Source organism: Pelodiscus sinensis, chromosome 3 (genome assembly GCF_052426305.1).
Source record: "Pelodiscus sinensis isolate ZL-2025 chromosome 3, ASM5242630v1, whole genome shotgun sequence".
NCBI classification, from domain to species: Eukaryota; Metazoa; Chordata; order Testudines; family Trionychidae; genus Pelodiscus; species Pelodiscus sinensis.
Genome location: NC_143054.1, coordinates 62,774,858 through 62,795,732, shown reverse-complemented (window position 1 = coordinate 62,795,732; position 20,875 = coordinate 62,774,858). Strand labels below are relative to the sequence as shown.

At 43.8% G+C, this 20,875-nt stretch overlaps 1 protein-coding gene across 2 annotated transcripts in view; it reads right to left on the bottom strand.

Annotated features, from left to right (window-relative positions):
* MRAP2 (melanocortin 2 receptor accessory protein 2) overlaps positions 1-17,567 on the bottom strand; it is a 32,560-nt gene extending 14,993 nt beyond the window's left edge. Inside the window, exons 1-3 of one of the 2 annotated variants that reach the window (XM_075923835.2) lie at positions 17,430-17,567; positions 6,731-6,789; positions 6,336-6,469 (exon numbers count right to left, since the gene is read on the bottom strand). In XM_075923835.2, the coding sequence (XP_075779950.1) occupies positions 6,336-6,462 (127 nt within the window). In that variant the 5' untranslated portion in view covers positions 6,463-6,469; positions 6,731-6,789; positions 17,430-17,567. The remainder of the gene's footprint in view (positions 1-6,335; positions 6,470-6,730; positions 6,790-17,429) is intronic. The other variant, XM_075923836.2, reaches the window with a different exon arrangement.
* Between the last annotated feature and the right edge of the window lie 3,308 nt (positions 17,568-20,875).

Here is a 20,875-nt window from a genome sequence, read left to right as displayed (position 1 = left end):
TACTTGCACAAGTCAATACGGCACACATCATCAAGCAAACATGCACACAGCCAAATGGTTGCCATAACTGACAGAGCAGGAGACCTGTCAGGACACCGTGCCAGTAAATTCTGACTGCTACAGCCATAGTGCCCAGAAGGATTCCTACATAGTTCATTAAAGAGATGGGGCTACTGATATTTGGGCTTGGGTTAGAATTCCCAATTCACCACCTACGAAAGTGCAGGTGTGCTGCGATCTAGGCTTTTGTGCTGGAACACATGTTTAGTTAAATATTTTCTCCCTTTGCTGCAATTTCATATTTTTGTACCCCTGATTCAAGTGTCAAGGCCTTTCTGCATTTAGGATTAATAAAATAACTTGCATTAAAAGGGAACTGCAAGACAGATATCTTAGTTTAAAAGATTGATAAATTTGGCAATCATCAAATTAAAATATTTTTTTAGGAGAAGGAGTGAGATAATGGGGTTGAGTATGTTTGAGAGCTTAAAAGCACCTTCACTGGGGTTACGAGAGAAAACAACTCTCACTACAAAAAAAAAAACTGGCAAAGATTTAATCACACCATTGTTACCTCCCGCAATTTCTGCCTAGCTACTATTACCTTGAAAGAGGACATACTCCTTATTACCATTAAATAGATTCCATTTAACCATTTGCAAGAACGTTAGTATATAACAGGTTGTACCTCTGTAGTCTGGGACTCACTGGTCTTGTAACATCCTTACCCAGTCGCAGAGGCTGTTGGTGGCTCAGAGCAGAGCTCACTGATGGGGCCAGCAGGGAAACGGAGCCTGTGGGACACCAGAGTCCAAAGGGCAGGAAAGGCGGGGGGTGGATGGAGCTTGCAGGATAGCTGAGCTTGCAGCCAGAGGAGTTGCCATAGCTCGCAGGGCCAGGAGCTCTGGCAAAGCTGCCACAGATCATGGGGCCAGGAGGCTTAGGAGAGAAGCCCAGTGGGAAGGCTGATGCCCCCCTCTCCCAGACCTCTGGTCTGGCAAACTCCCTTGTCCAGGACCAGTCAGGTCTCAAGGGTGCTGGACCAGGGAGGTCCAACCTCTAATAATATCCACTGTTATTAATAGCTTACTGGCATGAGGGGACCATAACTCATATTAATATCCCATGCAAATAACTAATATTTCATTCCATATTGATTCAGACCAGGTAAACCAACTGGCCTACATATCAGAGTTGGCATCCATTTTTCACAGTGTAATGTTCTAGGATATTCATGTATAGCCTATCTGCTAACACCAAGATTTCTACATTAATTTGGCTATGCTCACTGTTTGGAATCATTCAAGTATTAATATGAATTCAATACATAATTGTTCCCTTGATGTTCCTCCCCCTCTACCAATAGAGAACTAGCTCATGTAACCACCCACTGCTACTGCTATTATTAAATTAATAATGAGGAAAAGGACAGGTGTCAGGGGAAGCATTAATCCAGTCTACTCTCTAATACTTCTAAAAACTACCATCATTAACTGGGACATCCTGCAGTATTACCTGGGGTGATTTTAGGGGGACAGAGGGTTTTTTGAGCTTTCCATATACTTCCATCTTTGGTCAGAAATCAACACTGGGAAGACTTCTTTCTGAAATATTAAAAACTTCAGAGAGGTAGTCGATATTTTGAAATATTAAAGTTATTTCTTGGAAAAAAGGTTAGAATGGAAGGACCAATGTAAAGTTCAAGTCCATAGACTGGGTTCCTCCTCTAGTAAGAGCTGGAGGAAACTGATGAAAAAATAAATAAAAACTAAACATGATTTTGACAAACTGCTTGTAAGCAAGGTGACTCACCACAAATGAAACAGTAGGAGCAAATTTTATCAGCATAAATCAAATTCCCATCATCAAGTACATACACAACCAAAAGCTTCCTCATATTAGGGTTCACTAACCACTTGAGTATGGAACCATCATCATCATGCCTTTCCTCTTCTCTCCCCTACAGCCCTATGCATGACAAGGGAACGAAGGAGCTGAAGTTAGCCCCTTGTGTAATGGGGACCCCGGCACTCTTGTCAAATTGTTGCATTCACACAGGGGTAGCCCTAGACTAGCTGCCAGCAACTGGTGCCCTAGGCAAACCATGCAATCGGCACCCCTCCCCCCCCAACCCCAAGGACAGATATCGACTGAGGGTTTTGGTTCTGTGCTGGGGAGAGGGGGTCTGGGGATGGAGTTCTGTGGCTGGGGGCCAGGGGGCTGGGGGCAGGCGGCTGGGGATGGAGTTGGGATTCTGGGGCTGATGGCCAAGGGGCTGGTGGTTTGGGGCTGGGGGCGGGGGATGGAGTTCGGGGGCCAGAGCCCGGGGAGAGGGAACAGGGTGTCAGTCGAGGGAGAGTGTCCCCTGCACCCACTTCCTCCCCAGATTCCGCCCCCCCAGAGAGAAGCAGGCATGCGCCTCTCCCAGGGTGACCTCCCCCCTCCCGTGGCACAGGGGAACCCCTCCCCCATTCATTCTTCCCCGGGGCCGATCCTCCCCCTTCCCACGGCACAGGGGAAACACTCCCCCCAGCGTTCCTCCTCCCCTGGGGCCAACCCCCTCCCCCTGTGGCCCGGGGTCAACCCCCCCGCGTTCCTCCTCCCCTGGGGCTGATCCCCCCCACGGCACAGGGCAACCCTCCCTCCCCCGTGTGCTGCCTCTCCTAGGACTTACCCCCCTCCTGGCTGCAGGGAAGCCGGGCTCCAGGTAAGGCATGGGAAATGGAAGGAGCAGAGTTTGGAATTTGGCTCCCCATGCAACTTGGCACCCTACGCAGCTGCCTAGTTTGCCTATAGGCACGGGCTGCCCCTGCATTCACACAGTACTGTCATGCTTCCAGAACCAACTAAAGTGAAGGCCTACAAAGATCAAAGAAGATTCTTCAGTCCTTAGTCATTCAAAAATTCCTTCAGGTGTCAGTGAACAAAATTCAGCACCAGAGAAAGTAGATATAATTCCACTTAAAACAATGGAGTTGTGCCCACTTTTCACCATGATTTCAAAGTAATTTCACCCTTTACCATTCCAACTGAATCAGGACTACAGGATTGAGTCCTATTTATACATGTGGTAATATCAAAACACTGGATTCCTCTGATGCACACTAAAAACAGGTGTCTATGGCAACTGAAAGTTAATTTAAATTGAGCTGAATTCGTTACTTAAGAACTCCATAAAATATCTGAGTGACACCAGCTGGTTTGTCATGCCAGTCAAGATAATTAGTTTAAATAGAGTCCAGCTAGACTTGAGACCCAGAGGCAATTATCAGTTATATTTTTCTCTTCTACTTTTGTCAAATATGTCACAAATTTTTTTTTCTTGATCTGAGGAAGTGGATCTGGCCCACGAAAGCTCATCATCTAATAAACCATCTTGTTAGTCTTTAAAGTGCTACATAGTCCTGTATTTTGTTTCACTAATTGTGATACTGTAGCACATCTTCAAAAACAGTACCTCCAGGTTCGGTTTCTTGCTGAATGGAATACAAATTAGAGAGAACACGATTAAAGTGAGATACTTTTAAGAACCTTCTTTTGTCAAATATCTGGTCTTTAAAAAATAAAAACAGATGAGTCATAAGGGTTTGACAATGACAGCAAGCACATTGAAACATGCTATAATTACGGCTGAAATACAAGTTCAGATATAGCCTTCTCCCTTTAAAGTTGCTTATATTCCCTGGCAAGCAAGTTTTGTTGACACTTGGGGATCCATCCTCTCAGGTGGCTCACATCACAGCAGTACCAAAGTATCTACTCTTCTCTTGATGTACTCATGTAGATCTACATTAATGTTACTTTTGAAGCACATGCGTATGACCATTCAGAAGCTTTCTTGCAGTGGGCAAGAGCCTTGTGCATATTTTAGCACCAATATAGACTTGGACCTTTATAATTCTGCCTGTCTTGAAGCAGATTTCCTGGCCAGAGGGTGAAGTCTATGAAATACAGTTGAGTTGACATTAAAACCTACTCTCATTTCCTGCCAGACAGGTAAGTAGAACTTAAAGCCTCTAGGACTTCTGCCTGCACAATAATGTCAGACTCATCAGGAAATACAGTATGCCCATGCATTAGTCAGATACAGTAAAACAAGCAAAAGGAAGATCACAATTACTAATGACTAGCTTCTTCTTGTTTCCCAGTTGCATTAGCTTGCATTTGTTTCTGTTGAAAGTCATTTTAATTCTAAGGTCCATTATACCTTTATAGTATTTTTTTTGTCAACCAGCAGTTTAGACAACTCTCATAACAGCAGAATGTAGGACTAAGCATGTTATTTAGCCCACTCCAGATCATTAAAGATTAGGGCTGTCAATTAACGTGCATTAACGCCTATGATTAACGCAGAGCACAATTAATGCCAGGGCATTTCAAAGGGGCAGCGCAGTAGGAGCCTGGGATCAGCTGGAATCCCCAACTGACCCCAGGCTCCAGGCAGTGCTGCCTCTTTGAAACACTGTTGCATTTCAAAGGGGCAGCACCTGGGATCAGCTGTGCGGCGCTGCCCCTTTGAAGCACCAACCTGGCATTTCAAAGGGGCAGCACAATGCAGCCCAGGATCAGCTGGGGACTCCAGCTGATCCACCTAGGATCACCTGGGGACTCTAGCTGATCTGAGGCTCCTGCGGCGCTGCTCCTTTGAAATGCCAGGTCAGCATTTCCAAGGGGCAGCGCTACACAGAGCCAGGGTTAGCTGGGGTCTCCAGCTGATCCTGTCTCCCACGGTGCTTCCCCTTGGAAACACCGCCGCAGCGTTTAAAAGGGTAGCCCAACGTGGAGCCTGGGATCGGCTGAAGACTCCAGCTGATCCCAGACTCCCGCAGCACTGTCGCTGCCCCTTTTAAACACCACAGTAGCGGCGTTTCCAAGGGGCAGCGCTGCATGGAGCCAGGGTTAGCTGGGGACTCCAGCTGATCCCAGGCTCCCATGGTGTGCCCCTTTGAAAGGCTGGTGCAGCCTTTCAAAGGGGTAGCGCTGCACCGAGACGGGGTTAGCTGGGGAATCCAGCTGATCCTGGGCTCCATACAGCACTGACCCTTTGAAACACCACCGCTGTGTTTCAAAGCGGTAGCGCTAGCAGAACCCGGGATCAGCTGGGGACTCCAGCTGATCCCGGGCCCCTGCGGTGCCACCCATTTGAAACACCACTGCTGCATTTCAAAGGGGCAGCTACACTGAGCCTAGGGTCAGCTGAAGAATCTAGCCTATCCTGGGCTTCTGCAGCCCTGCCCTTTGAAATGCTGCAGGGTTTCAAAGGTGCAGCGCACACAGTTAATCGCACGATTAATCGCGATTAAACTTTTTAAATCATGCTATTAATCGTGGTTAATTTTTTTAATCCCTTGACAGCCCTATTAGAGATATTAATAACAAACCTAATGTAATATCTGCAAGAGCCTAGTATAGTACTCCGTACCTGGACACATTCTTATTTATCAAATAATGTTTCAAAGTAGGTTACAGTTGTACTGTAGAACACACATGGAATATATTCCATTCTAATAAAAACTGCATAAATATGAAATACATGACATTTCACATTGATTCAGCATGCTGTCTGGAACGGGCTGCTCTCCCTAGTCCCCATTACTTAATTATAACTACAACAGTTTATGGTGAATTTGGTCCTTCTCACTTGACTAAATACAAACCCATGGTCTAAAGAACTATAAATTGATTCTAAAATGTAAAAAGTTCCCTCTATTCGTTTTACGCAATTGATTTATAACAAGCACTGCACATCATGATGCTGACAGACAATGGAAGTAACTGGCACCCCCAACAGCTTTGACAGACCACCCAATATTTTTCAGTGAAGGATGTTGCTATCAGTAAGCCAGATCTCTCTACCCCATAACCAATCCCCTGAATTCTTGAGATCCCTTATTTGATCTTTTCTTTTTTACATGCACTTATTTTAATACCTCTATTAGTGAACATATAATGATAAAGATCATGCCTGAAAAAGAATTTTTTAAATTTGTTTTTTAAAGCTTTTCATATATATTTTGACAAGAAAAGGCAGCCATGTTTCTTTTCTTATCAATTAATTATTTTTCTCCTCTATAGAGCAACTGGATGCTGCATAGGATCATAAACTATGGGAAAATTTGTATTTGAACCTAAGAACTGAAATCCAGGATATCCCAAGGTACTGAGATAAGCAAGAAAAAAAATACAACAAAGGCAAATCAATGATGCTATTAATAAAAGGAGTTGTGTGTGGGATAATTAATTCATAGAAAAAGATTTGTATTCTGTTATGAATACTTCAGGAACTAGAAAGCACAGTGTACAGTGCAAATGTAGAACTGCCAGATAGGACTCACATTTATGAGCTTTCAGTCCTTCAAAGGAAACTGGTCCATATTCATAGTACTCATACTCCCAAGTGTAATCAGAGTTAGATAAAGCCTGCTGAGCTGTTCGGTTGGAGATTAACCTATGGGCAGACATCGCTAACCTGTACAGATATATAAAATGTGAAAAGAAAATGTTAGTATATAGGAATATTTCTAACATGGCATATATTTTTATAACCCATTTATCATCTTTTGGTTTTCCCTCTCTCTTGTGCATTTTATACAAAATGCCCCACCCTTGCACAAAGAGCTATCTCCCACCTATTCCTTTCAAAGATAATTCCACCTCTCTTTCAGCTAGAATCACCATGTTCCATCCCATTCCTTCCCTGCCCTATCCCTTCTCCATGCCAATCACCAACCTGTATAGAGCTTCCTTTTAATAGACAGGTGGAATATATAAAGGTCTCCACAAATGTTCCTGTTAACACACAAAAGTTGCCAAAAGTTTATCAAACAAATAGAATATACCTCCTCTAGGTTGAATACAATAAATACAAATGAACTGTGGGGAATGGAAGTCCAGAGGTTAGGTAATGTAGTCTTGGAGCTTTACAGGGGCACAGTTGCAGGTACACCCTTGGGGAGTAGACAGAGATAATTTCTGTCACTATAGAAAACCTGCCCCCTCAAGAAGCAGTAGCTAGGTTCTTCTGTCAATCTAATAATTTCTATACCACAATTTAGGAACTTTTCACGTCTCTCAGCTGCATAGGCAGGCTGACCTCAATTTTAGCCTGGTGTCAACTAGGTCTCAGTTGCATCAGGCTTTGTTTTCAATATGTCTCCACAGCAAGAAAATATAAATCAAGCTAGGATGTAAAATCCTGTTTCATTGGCTAACTGATTAAACATATTGTTTAACCAGTTAACCGATAAAAGGATGGGAGCAGGAGGGGGAGGCTGCTAGGCTGGGCCGAAGCAGCCCCTGTCCATGGCACTCTGCCCCCCCACCCTAATTAACATTAACTGGTAAGTCTTCACATCTCTAGATCAAGTCTAATCGTTCTGAAGGAAAATTCCTGAAAAGCTTTAAATATTGTGGAGTGGGAGATGAGTTTCCTCAGATGGAGAAGAAAAAGATCCTTAAAAAAACCACACACACACATAGGGTTGCCAGATAGTTTCAACAAAAATACCAGACATACTCGACATTACATCACAATCTACATTACATCTTATTTAGAAAATACCGGACATTTATATTCTCATTTTGTTTCCCGAACAGAAAGCTCAAATACTGGACTGTCCAGTTCAAAACCAGATACCTGGCAACCCTACACACATACAGGATCAGCTTTCACATTGTGGCCACAATCCAGAAAAGTGCTTAATTTAAGTCCCACGGAAGTCAATAAGTGCTGAATTTGGCCCTTTGTATTTTGTAATATTGTGCCTAGTACAATGTATAAAACAAATTAAAGTGAGGTATTTCCTTTAACGCTTACAGAGGTGCACATTTTAAATAAATGTACAAGAACAATTATTTCGGATTTTTACAAAAGAGATCTGAGAGCCAAGTCCTGTCATGATTTAAAAATATATAATCTGTAAACTTCCAGAATATTAATTCCAAAAACATTGGCACTGGGAGTTCATTTTGACATATAGTTCCAATAGTAAGCCATGTACGATTTTAACCTACATAAGATTCCACAGGCTTTAGGAGCTAAAGGGTGAATCCAAGTAGGGAGGTGATTCATCTTTAAAATAAATTAAATAATCATGAAAAGATATCAAAACCATTTTTAAATGAGAAGAGGTTTTATAAATTGTCATGCTTTTGCTATAAAAACAAATTCCTTTATTCAATTATTCAAATTAGCTGTACTGTTTTGGTGCTATATAAAAAGCAAATAAGCTGAAAATAATTCATACAAAAAGACTTCCATACAAAAAGAGTTATACAAAAGAGTCAATACATCAAAGACATCTACAGTCATGATCCGTCTTTTATTCACATAGAACAGTCACTTTGGCTTCAATATTCTACTTGTATGAGTAAGGATAGCAGGACTTAGTGCTTACTTTGGCTTCAATCCTACAATAGAAGTCAATAAAGCTCCACATCGAAGTAGAGATTTGCCAGTGTGCATCACATTGCACGATCAGGACAGTACATTATTACAAGTATGTTAACTGTTCTTTCACATTTAAAGTAATTTTCTACAATAAGAACATACTACAAAATAACCCACAAAGAGAGAGCTTCCATATGCCAAACCCATCTAATAGCTAAGATTTCAACTGGAATTGCAAATTTCTGAAGTATTAAGAAAAAGGACTAAGTATTTTTCAGGGTTATACGAGAATAACAGAAGGTAGAAATGTTAGTCCAAAAATACCTCACTCATTTTGCCAAGTACAAGCTTTGAAAATGAAGCAAAACTTCCCATCCCTGGAATCCTCACAAACGTGTTTGCATCATAAAGCATACTGTACCACCTGGCCGAAAATGGTTCTATCCAAACACTCTCCTATGCAATGCACATTGTTCTTATTCTGGGTAATGGACCATTGGGAACATCAGTTCCTTAGTCTTTAGACTTAGACAAGAGAGAAATTCAGCTTGCTGAATAAAGAAGGACAGTGAGCAGGCAGAATACCAGCTTCTCCTGAAAACTCCTGGAGGCAGCACTTGTTCTGTTCTTTCATGCTACTCAGGTAAATTGCTGTGCTTTACCTCCCTCTCTTGGGCCACAGAGATATGTTTGCTATGCATCACTCCCACTGAAGATAGGGAAGGAAGGAATCTCAGGCTCAAGACCATTTTGTATGCTGTGCCACAGAAGGGAATCAGATAAAAAGAGAGCTGCGAGATTGCTTTTGTTCTCAGGAGGTGACCCAGGTTCTCGCATGCTTGTCATTTATATGCATTTTCCAAGACTACAGTCCTTTCCATCTCCCTTCATATTTTCCCCTTTAGTTCCCTACAAGTCCCAGCACATACAGATTGAAATGATAATGCTACCAAGATTTGTGTGTTAGATGGAGCACAAGGATTCTCCCAAGAAAGGGTACAAAGAACAAATTTCTGGCCCTGGAATAGTTTTTTGGTCAAATAGGGTTGTATGCAGCATGCCAAGGAAATGTTCCTCTTTATCATATTTCTGTATAATTGGTATCCAAATTCCACTCAAAATGAAAATATTAACCTTCATGAATAGCCCAACTGAACATCATATTCATTTATTTTTCTTCATTAGCATTTGCTTGCTCTCATCTCTTTCATAATACATAAGTGCAACAAAGTGAATTGGTGTAAATAACAGAAGGCATAAGGCTTCCCTTTGTTTGAAAGACAAAAAAATAGCTGGGTAGTTGGTATTGGCTTAGTTTTGTACTCAAGTGAACGTCTCCATAATACCACATCTGCTTCAGTTAACTTGGGCTATGTCTACACTGGTGGGTTCTTGTGCAACAACAACTGTTCTTGCGCAAGAATCCACAGTGCCCTCCCTCTCTTGCGCAAGAAGATTTACAGTATGGCGTGGTAAGAGAGGGCTTCTTGTGCAAGAGCTATGCTCTTTTTTAACAGGTGTAAGCTCTCTTGCACAGGAGCTGTTGCGCAAGAGGGCAGTGTGGATTCTCGGCAGGGATTTCTTGCACAAGAAAGCCCTATGGCTAAAATGGCCATCAGAGCTTTCTTGCGCAAGAGAGCGTCCACACAGCCATGGGCACTCTTGTGCAAAAGCACAGCTTGCAAATGGCAGTGTGGACGTTTTCTTGCACAAGACTTCTTGCACAAGAACCCTTGCGCAAGATATTCTTGCACAAGAAGCCGCCAGTGTAGACATAGCCTTGGAGTGCTATTTTTATTGGCCCAGGAAAACCACTGGATAATACCCATTTTCTTGTTAAGTTAAATATGATATTCTTTTACTGGCTTTGAGGTGTGGGGGGGAGGCAGATCATTCTTAACCAGGGTCTATTTATTAATGATCAAGTAACCTCCTAGCCAACTATCACCCAAGAAATAGAACAAGCACTAGATATAAACAAAAAAAGAGCAAGGCAATTAGAAAAGCAAAGGTAAGACTAGGTTCTTTGCTCTTAAGCTACAAGAGTTGGTATTTAACAGTTATTCCTTTATTCAAAGTAGTAATCACTACATAACAAGTGTCCGCTGAAGTTTCCTAATTTGTCTCAGCGGTACAGAGCCCCATCTCCCATGATAGAGGCTATGTCTGCACTGTGGGGTTTGTTTTTATTCTGAAAAAGATACGCAAATTGGTATAACTTGAATTGGTTAATACTAGAAGATTTACCCAGCATTGCTCAGATTCTTGACTCGATTTTTTTTTTCATTTAAATCATTGTTTTGGGGTGGGGCTGAGGGTGAGGGGGTCAGTATGCATACTGCCTCAGGGAGAGAAGACAACCCCAGCCCTACCTCACCTCAGCAGATTGGGGCCAGGTGAGAAGCTCCTCTCCATGGCCACTGTAGATCCAGTGGGCACAGCTGGGGGCAAGGTCCATGTCCCCTGGCTGAGACAGGCCATATTAGTCTGCCCTCTGTGCCCCCCTCAACCTGAGAGAGGACTGAGCAAACTGTACACTTCCCTCTCCCCTCCTCCCTGTTTGTACAGAAACACTGCTGGCTGTTTCCCTTTGTCAGGGAGCCCCCTGCCTGCCCTCTGTAAGCACTTTCCCTTTGCTCCCTGACGAAGGGAAACAGCCAGCAATTTTCCTGTATTAAGCAGTCGGGGAGCGCTTCAGCCTCGCCCTCCGCCACCTACAGGGCACTTAGGGTATGTCTAGACTACATGCCTCTGGCGACAGAGGCATGTAGATTAGGCTACCCGGCATAGGAAAAAGAAGCGGCGATTTAAATAATTGCCGCTTCATTTAAATTTAAATGGCTGCTGCTCTGAGCCGATCAGCTGTTTGTCGGCTCAGCGCGCTAGTCTGGATGCTCCGCGGTCGACATCAAAGGCATTTGTCGACCTCCCCAGTATGCCTCGTGGGATGAGTTTATCCACTTTGTATCTACTTCCTTCAGACTACCTATGTGATTCTGCCACTTTAGGTAATCACTCTTTTTGGGGTCTAAAACCAGGACAGGGATGTCCTTCACAAGCAAGGTTGATTTCACTATCCTGGGCAATATCCTTCAGTTATGAGGGAAAGACATGGTTAAAGTAGGCAAGACCGCCTTCAGTCTCCTGTTGCAGGATCAAAAGAAAGTGATTCTTCATTATATCAACCTCATGATTTGATTACCCACTATATTAAATTTGATAGTTATATTGATAGTTATAATAGTTACATTTGATAGTTATATTGATAGTTATGATAGTTATATTGATAGTTATGATAGTTATATTGTTTTAATTTCTAATTTGTTGAGTGAGATTTCTAGTAGTTTTCATCTTAATTCTAAAATTAAACTTTAATATCTGTTTGTTCTTTTAATAAAACCAATAGAAGTATAGAGGCAAGTTGTTGGTTTTTTCACATAACTTCCATCAGAAGCTTCAAGAATGTATTTGATAGCCACTTACTTTTTCACTAAATTAAATCCTTTGTTTCTTGCACTCCATAAATATTTATTCCAATTTTCAAGAATCTAATCTCTAAATAATCATAGAATCATAAAATACTAGAACTGGAAGGGACCTTGAGAGATCATCAAGTCCTGTCCTCTACCCTCATGGCAGGATCAAGCACTGTCTATATCATCCCTGATAGATGCCTATCTAACCTGCTCTTGAATATCTCCAGTGATGGGGATCCCACAACCTCCCTAGGCAATTTATTCCAATATTTAACTACTCTGACAGTTAAGAAGTTTTTCCTAATGTCCAACCTAAACCTCCCTTGCTGCAGTTTAACCCCATTTCTTCTTGTCCTGTCCTCAGAGGCTAAGGAGAACAATTTTTCTCCCTCCTTCTTGTGACACCCTTTTAAATGCCTGAAAAACGCTACCATGTCCCCTCTCAGTCTTCTCCTTTCCAAACTGAACAAGCCCAATTCTTTCAGTCTTCCTTCATACGTCATGTTTCAGTGGTCACCTTTTTAAGCACGAGATCACTTTTTGAATTTAAGCACAATGTAAAATCTACCTCAAACCCAAATACCCTTGTCCTGCCTCCTTTGTGCTTCTTGCTCCACCTCTCTCCCCTGCTCACTCCATTCTCCCACCCTCCCTCCCGCACCTTCACTCATTTTCACCAGGCTCAGGCAGAGGGTTGGGGTGCAGGTTCTGGTCTTGGGTTAAGGGATTTAGAGTGTGAAGGGCTCTGAGCTGAGCTTAGGGCAGGCAGTTGAGTTGCAGGAGGGGGTTCTAGGTGCAGGCTCTGGATGGGTGTTTGGATGCATGGAGGCTCAGGGCTAGGGCAGGAGCTTGAGGTATAGGAGGCGATTCATGACTTGGGTAGGGGTTCAGGATTTGGACTCCAGTTGGGCACTGCTTACCTCAGGTGGCTCCTGAGTGATGATGCAGTGGAGTTAAGGAAGGCTCACCCCTTCCCTAGCCCTGCACCACTCCCAAAAGCAACCAAGAAACTTGCTCTATTCCTAATCTTGTTGTGCCCCTTCTCTGCTCTGTGGAGAAAGGATATAGGGTAGGAGAAAGGGGCACCATGACATTAGCATCCTCCTCTCCATCCCCTGCCCAGCAAGCAGGGGGCTCCTGGGGGAACAGCTTCAAGGCAAAGGGCCAGAGATGCGCAGCCATGGGAGGAGGAGCAGCTGAAGTGCTGGCACTTGATAGCCACATGGCAAACCTCTCAGGATCACCTGTCAGAGGCTCCAAGATCTACCAATAGATCCCAATCTACTGGTTCGTGACCATGGCTCTAGACCTTGAATCATTCTTGTTGCTCTTCTCTGGACCTTCTCCAATTTCTCCACATCTTTCTTGAAATGAGGTGCCCAGAACTGGACACAATACTCCAACTGAGTAGAGTGGAAGAATGACTTCTTGTATCTTGCTCACAACACACCTGTTAATTCATCCCAGAATCATGTTTGCTTTTTTTGCAACAGCATCACACGGACAACTCATATTTAGCTTGTGGTCCACTCTGACTCCTAGATCCCTTTCTGCAGTACTCCTCCCTAGACAGTCTCTTCTCATTCTGTATGTGTAAGACTGATTGTTCCTTCCTAAGTGGAGTACTTTGAATTTGTCCTTCTTAAACTTCATCTTATTTGTCTCAGACTGTTTCTCCAGTTTGTCCAGATCATTTTGAATGATGACCCTATCTGCCAAAGCAGTTGCAACCCCTCCCAGCGTGGTATCATCTGCAAACTTAAATAATGTTATATGCAGAGTCTGTCTGGTTTACAGTTTCGATCTGAACACAAAATTGCACTAGTCTAGTTCTCTCTCCACTAGTGCTTTCTGCTGAGTGCTCACTGTAAGTGTGTCCATAAATAAGTATGGCTTCTGGTGCCCCTCGAAGCCAGGCTGTTGGGGCTGGAAACAGCCACAGTTGAGTCCTTCACTCATATGTTCATCTTAGGTCACACATGGACAAGATACATTCACGGGGGGTTGGGGGGTCACATTTAGCATCCACACTGCACATTAGGGATGTGACTGTTTAACCCGTTAACTGGTAGGGGTAGCAGCAGCTCCCTGCCTGCCACAGGCCCAGCCACCCTGCAGGCAGTGGCTGCTCCTGCATCCAGTCTGGAACACCCCTCCCACACATTCCCCCCCCTTTAATCGGTTAAACAATATATTTAACCAGTTAACCAATTAAACTGTGCAGTCACAATCTGACCCTTTGATAACTTATGCTTGAATATTTCAGTACAAGAAGCTAGCTAGGTATAACAATCTCTCCAGACTCAATAAAAAATTGAAGCTACATTTAGCTTTCCTTGGGAAGTGTGAAAACTGTAATTGCTACAAATATTTAGATGTTCTAGCATTATTACATACCATATGATGTACAATTTTTAAAAAATCCAATCTGTGAGGATGTCAGGCTGCCATTGCATTGGAATCAATTTTTTGTTAAAGCAAACCAGTTTGGGATCTCTTTTTCTTCCTACTTCAGGGGAAATTGTTCCCTCCACAATTAGATAAGAGAAGAGAAGAGAATTTATTATAGTTTCCGATTAAAAATTTGGTTGAGGATGAGCTGTTGAGGCTGATGATGTATGAAAAAGACTCATTGGCACTTAATCTCTTATTCTCTGCACAACACGCTACTTGCAAAGATAGCTAATAAAAGGTTCTATCCTATAGCCCTTACTCATGTGAGTTAGATGATGGGATTGGTTCCAGACATACTACACTTACCCCTTATTTTATTGGTTTCTATCATAAACTGAGAAAGAAACAGAAAAAAGGTTTGGTAATACCACCACCAGTTGCAAGACAGAAATCAACTGCATTTAAACGGCAAGCCAAACTGTATAATATCTGCTATACATTATCTACAAGACATCTTCCATTGCAAAACATGTAGCAAAGAACAAGGCATAGTGGTCAACCCTCCTGACGTTATCACAAGCCTTGCAATTTTTGGTAGGCTTTTTTGAGACAGATACATGACCTTCTGATGTCTTCAGCTTCTTCAAGAATAGCTGCCATTATTCAAAATGGCCTTGATACCCCATTATTTTAAGCAGGAACGAAGCCATACTACCTTCATCAGGATGGCTGCCATTTTTTCTGTAGTTTTTCATGTGATGCTGCCTCTAGTAAAGATGTCTGCCACCCTATGCTCTATAGCTAGAGAACTGGACAGGAAACTGAAAAGGACAAAGGAATGCAAAAAGTAGAAAGAAAACTAAGCTAAAGAAAGCTACACAAAGAACCTGACTTGCATAGTTATAGCAGACTAGTGTAATTTAATCCTTTATATCTAGACTGGTCAATTTCCCCACATAGACAAGCCCTAAGAGAGTCATGTTGTAGAAGGGACTGAGGCACACAAGGAAACTAACACAGACTGGGGAAAGAGTGGTGGCAACCATAAGGAAGATCTTGGGAACAGAAACGGGAGAAACAGAATGTAAGAGAAGGAGATTCTAGAGGTAAAAGGAGCAAAAATATAAAAGGCAGAATATGGAATGGAAGAACATGGAATAAGAACATGAGAGGGCAGCAAGAAAAACTGGAATACAAAATGGTGGGAAGGTTGTCTTCTAGCATTTGAAGACAACAGAAAGAACCTCCTTCTGAGCAGGAATGGAGGAATCCCATATATTTGTATCCACGTTAGGTTGAATTTTAACACAACTTAGAGTTGGGCTCCAGTTCTGAAAAAATCAGAAGGGTGAGCAAAATAGTGTGTTATTTATTATTGGTTTTAAAATCATGTTTAGCGCTTGTCTACATGACAGAACAAAGCACACTGCAGAGATATGGTCTCGCAGTACAGAATTTTTAATTTGCCCTAGTAAGGTCTACATAATCCCGTTACCAAATGTTGACCGTTTTCCCCCCCATGACCCAGAAAGCTCGGGTTCACAGATTCCTGAGATGAAGTAGTATGTTGTTTACTTGATGCTTCAGTGAGTGACAAGCCATCTAAAAAGTTGGCTGTTTAACTGATTGGACTGCTGACCAAGATTGTTTACCTGACCAGGTTGCTGCCCAACCTTTGAACCTGGCTGTTCTCTTTCCTTGGCAGACAAGATGACATCTTTTCACATGTTCCAAACCATACATTCTGCATATCACATCCTAGAATACCAACACATTGGTGTACTCTACATAAGAACGACAGTATTCAGTCAGACGAAAGGTCCACATAGACCAGTATTCTGTCTTCCAACAATGACCAATTCCAGGTGTCCCAGAGGGAATGAACAGAACAGGAAATCATGGAATCATAGGGCTGAAAGACACCTCAGGAGGTCATCGAGTCCAACGCTCCACATCCATCCCCTGTTGCCCATTTTAGAAATCAGTTTGCATGGCTGTGCTGTGTAGATAAGCTTCACCTCCAACTCCATCCCAAAAACACTTTCATGATTTGGGGAGAGTTTGATTAATGTTTTTGAACACTTGCATTTAGCAAGAGAGAAAGGAATAGGCTAATTTTAAATTAAATACCTGCATACACATGACAGGTAAAGTTTCCAGGCATGCCTCTGTGCCATTTTCCAAAGGTGACATGTGCACTTTGGAACCTCTTGACTTTCAATGACATTTAGGCTCCTAGTACTAAAGCACTTTTAAAAATGAGACCTTAGATGCTTTTGAAAGTTTTACTCTAAATCACAGTATATTTTCCAATCAAAATAATAAACTATCCTCTAATAGTTACAAAAATTCTGAAATCTTTACTATATTTAACACACACAAGTGTTTAAGTTTACATTCTGAAATAAGACCACACCCTGCTGTTCTTCAAACAAAAAGTCACTGATTTCTTGTCCTTAGTTCAAATGCTTCTCTCTTTAATTTTTTGGCTATTTTAAAAATAATGTACCAGTTTCAAAACATGATTTGTCCTAATGTCAATGCAATAAGAGAAGTACATTTAAAACCAAAGGGGGAAACCAAATGCGTTCAAAATTCACTTATATCTTGAGTTTGCTTTGGTTTACTCTATTGTGTTCATCTCTGGCCACCTTAGGGACACTGACTTTGCTGAAATCACAAGAGAAAAATTAAAAACAGCGGCATAAAACTGCAGAGCAACGATTACCAAGTACTGTCTACATGCAGATGAAAGTAATAGGCACAACTGAACTAATCACGGCTCAGTAATAGGGAATCTAAAATAAAAGCTGCCCTCTCCCCCCCCCCCACCCCCACCCTCCAATCGCAACATCTTTTAGTAATAAACCAGCTGCTGAAGAGATCGGAGGGAATCCCTCCTCCCCCAAACCTCACCCCAAAGCCACGGGGCTAAGGCTGACATACGGGTCTGCCCTTCTGGCAGGGACCATGCCACGCGATCCGTCCCGCTAGGCTGGGCTGCAATGGCCATTTCAAAGACACGGGAGTCCCCCATGCGGGCCATGTAGCGCCACGGAGCCTCTCCGCAGTGTCCAGCGTTAGTCTTTGCGGCAACCCCCCCTCAGCCCCCAGCGGCTCAGAAGGGGCCCGGGACAGGGAGGGCAGAGAGCTCAGACTTAGCACGTTACCTGGCCGCGCCTCGCCGCCCGCCTCGTCCCGCTCGCAGCCGAACCGCGGTGCGGCCCCCCGGCCGAGCCCCCTTCGTGGAGCCCCGCCCGCCCCCGCCGCCTGACGCAGGCAGCAGCCCCCGGGGAGCAGGGGCTGGCACCGGCCGCGCCCAAGCCGAGCGCACGGAGGCAGCAGCAGCCCCGGCGCCCGCCCCCGCCGCTCGCGGCACCGCGCTGGGTCTCCCGCCTCTCGCGCGCTGCGCTGGCAACTGCGCCTCGGGGGAGCGGCTCGCTCAGCCCCGCCGGAGGGGACCCGAGCGCCTCTCGCAGCCCCGCCCCGCCTGCCGCCCGCCAAGCTGCTCGCAGCTGCAGGGGAGCCGGGCGTCTCTGCTCCCCGGGGCTTCCCGCCCGCGCTGCTATTGCAGGCTGCTCGCAACCGGGCGCAGGAGCCCGCCGGCGCTGCCCGGGTTTGGCTGACCCCAGCCCCCCTGCCCTCTCCAGCTGCACGTGACCGTCCCCACAGCCCCCGGGCCCTTCCCCCCACGCTGCCCCTTCCGACTGCTGCAGGGTCCCCCTCCCTGAGCCCTGACCTGGCTAGTTGGCTCGGCAGAGACACCTCCACCCCTTTGAGCAGCTGGAGGAGGGGCCCAGGCACACCCAGGGGTTTCCTCCTCCCAGGCAGGCCTTAGACAGTTTTGAGGAGCAGTGGGGACTGGCCAGGGGTCTCTGCTCAGTGGTCCCCTCTGGATCCTTGTTTTGAACCTGTCGCCTCATCCTCGCCCCTGTTGTGCCTTACTTGTCCCCTCTATTCATTTGGATCCTGGAGCTAGTGGCCTGGAGCTAGTGGCCCCTCCCACATAGCTGGGGGAAGGACCAGAATTACATGAAATCTGGAGAGGCTTAGATTCTAGCTACACAAGTAGGGGTTAGTAAGTATGGCCAGGTTTGGAGAGAGGTGGAGGATTTTAGTTGGGTGCTTTCCCCATATACAAAAATCACCCAGTTTTGTATTAGGCTACAATATGAGTTGGGTGAATAGGCCAGAGTTTCTTTATTGTTGGTTCATGAGTTGCTGGCAAAAGCCTTCAAGTAACTCTCCTGTGCCTGTCTCTGTCTGTAGCACTGGGACAGGTTTACAGCTTGTCAGCATCATAGTGTGAGAGGGAGCCCAGCTTTGGTCATAACACTGGTTAGGCCTCTTGCATTGTAGGGATAACATATTAATGTATTAAAAATGATTCCTCCAAATGGAAGTGACTCCCCATAATTTGTTCCCCACAACTTAGTGTTTAGATTTATTATTAATTCTTCTTCTTATTATTATTATTATTTGTTAAGATTGTTAAATGTTTAGATTTATTATTATTATTGTCCCTTTAGAATATAATGTATTAGGTAATATAACTTAGAACTGTTAAAAATATAATCCTATGTAACCAGAAACAGCCCCCCCCTCTGTGCTCCAGGGCATGCTCAAGCTTGTGCAAGGGGCTGCTTGAAATTGACATTGCAGAGATACATTGTAACAATGCATTGTCAAGCCATTAACTCTGCTATGGGAGCCAAGCCCTGTAATTGTCTAAGGGCATTGTTAACTTTACTTAGCAGTCAGAGAATGTTTTAAGCAATACCACCCAGAAACTTTCTGTAACTACAACTTTTATTATTATACAAAATACTGTATGAATGTATGAGAGAGTGCTTGGATGATGAATGAATGGCTCTGAGAGGTGCCAGCCTGAGAATACAGCAACAAAGGGCTGAAGAAGGCGTCAGGTGCCAGTGCAACCAAAAGGTGTCAAGTGGAGAAACTGGAGGTCCACCCGATGAGATCACTGATGAGCACCTGGCAGCCACCCTGGAGACATCAGCATGATATAGCAATTTCCATAGACTGGCATAGGAAAGAATTCCTATAAGAACTGGACTAAAAAACTATGGAATCAGAGTCCAAGGTTCTGCTGCCAGCCCACCAGGAGCTTCAGATGCGCATCTGATCAGGACTTCGCTCCCCACTACCATCACTTGTGTACAGAGTACCTGGCCAGTATCCTGTCACAAGCAACTTCCAGGCTGGTAACTATACACAGAACTTGAATGAATGGATGTATGAATGAATGGTTTATATATATATATAAGTGTATAAGGGTTAAGTAGTGTTAGGAATAAGTAGTTAAACAACGTTGTTTGCTTCTATCTTTTCTTTATTTTTTTATTATCTTTACAATAAATGTGGCTTTTTGCCTTATCCCCCTCATAAGATCCTGCTTGCTTTTATTTGGTACAACAGCATCTCTTCTTGCCCAAGCTGCTGAGCACATCTGGCCTCTGGCTACGTCTACACGGGCATGATTTCTCCGGAAATGCTTTTAATGGAAAAGTTTTCCGTTAAAAGTATTTTTGGAAAAGCGCATCTAGATTGGCAGGACGCTTTTCCACAAAAGCACTTTTTGCAGAAAAGCGTCCATGGCCAATCTAGACGCGCTTTTGCGCAAAAAAGCCCGGATCGCCATTTTAGCCATCGGAGCTTTTTTGCGCAAAACAGTACTGTGCTGTCTACACTGGCCCTCTTGTGCAAATGATTTGCGCAAGAGGGCTTTTGCCCAAACGGGAGCAGCATAGTATTTCCGCAAGAACACTGATGATCTTACATGAGACCAGATTACGCCTGGCACCGAACACTGCTGCCTCTGATACAAAGGCAGCAGCATGGAATGGAAGAGGGCTCCTCGGGATTGGGGCCGGAGTGCACTGGCTGCTGGCCCTGCCCCATGGGACTATAGAATAATCGACTAACTGATAAGAATTCATGAGGTTACTTGACTAGTCAATTAGCTGATATTTAACATCCCTACTACAGACCCTTCCCTTCTGGAAACATACCATCTCAAAATAGGGGAACTTACAGAAGCCAAGAACATTCAGATGTGAAAAGGGATGAGGCATTGAAGTTATTCTTCCATTCACTGAACTAAGGGAGAGTGGATAAGACTCCTATGCAAGCAGAGTGGCCACTCTCTCACTGCCTAGCAACTGCAGCTTCAGTGATGTTCAGCTCAGTGAGAAATAATGGCTAGAAATCTATTTTAAAATGCAAACTTGGATTTTGCTCAAGCTCATGGTATTTGTTATTTGCACTCAGTGAAGCATCTTGCGCTTCCCTAAATAACAGATAAGTGGATTTAGTATAGTTATCTTCAGAGCAACTAGTGAGGGAGTAGCTATTCTATATAGATTTAGGACAGATCTAACAAGAATTAGAGGAGTGTTGCTAAAGTTAAAGTGATAATGGAGAGAGACTTATCTTGAAAGTAAAACAGTCTGCTTTTCAGCTGCTTTAAATCAATTTTGCACCACTGAAGCCAATGATTGCATTCATTTACAATAGCTGAAGATCTGACACATTTGTCTTTGCATAACAAATTACTCCGTTGGAGTAAGCCCACAAGATGAGAAATGTAAATTAA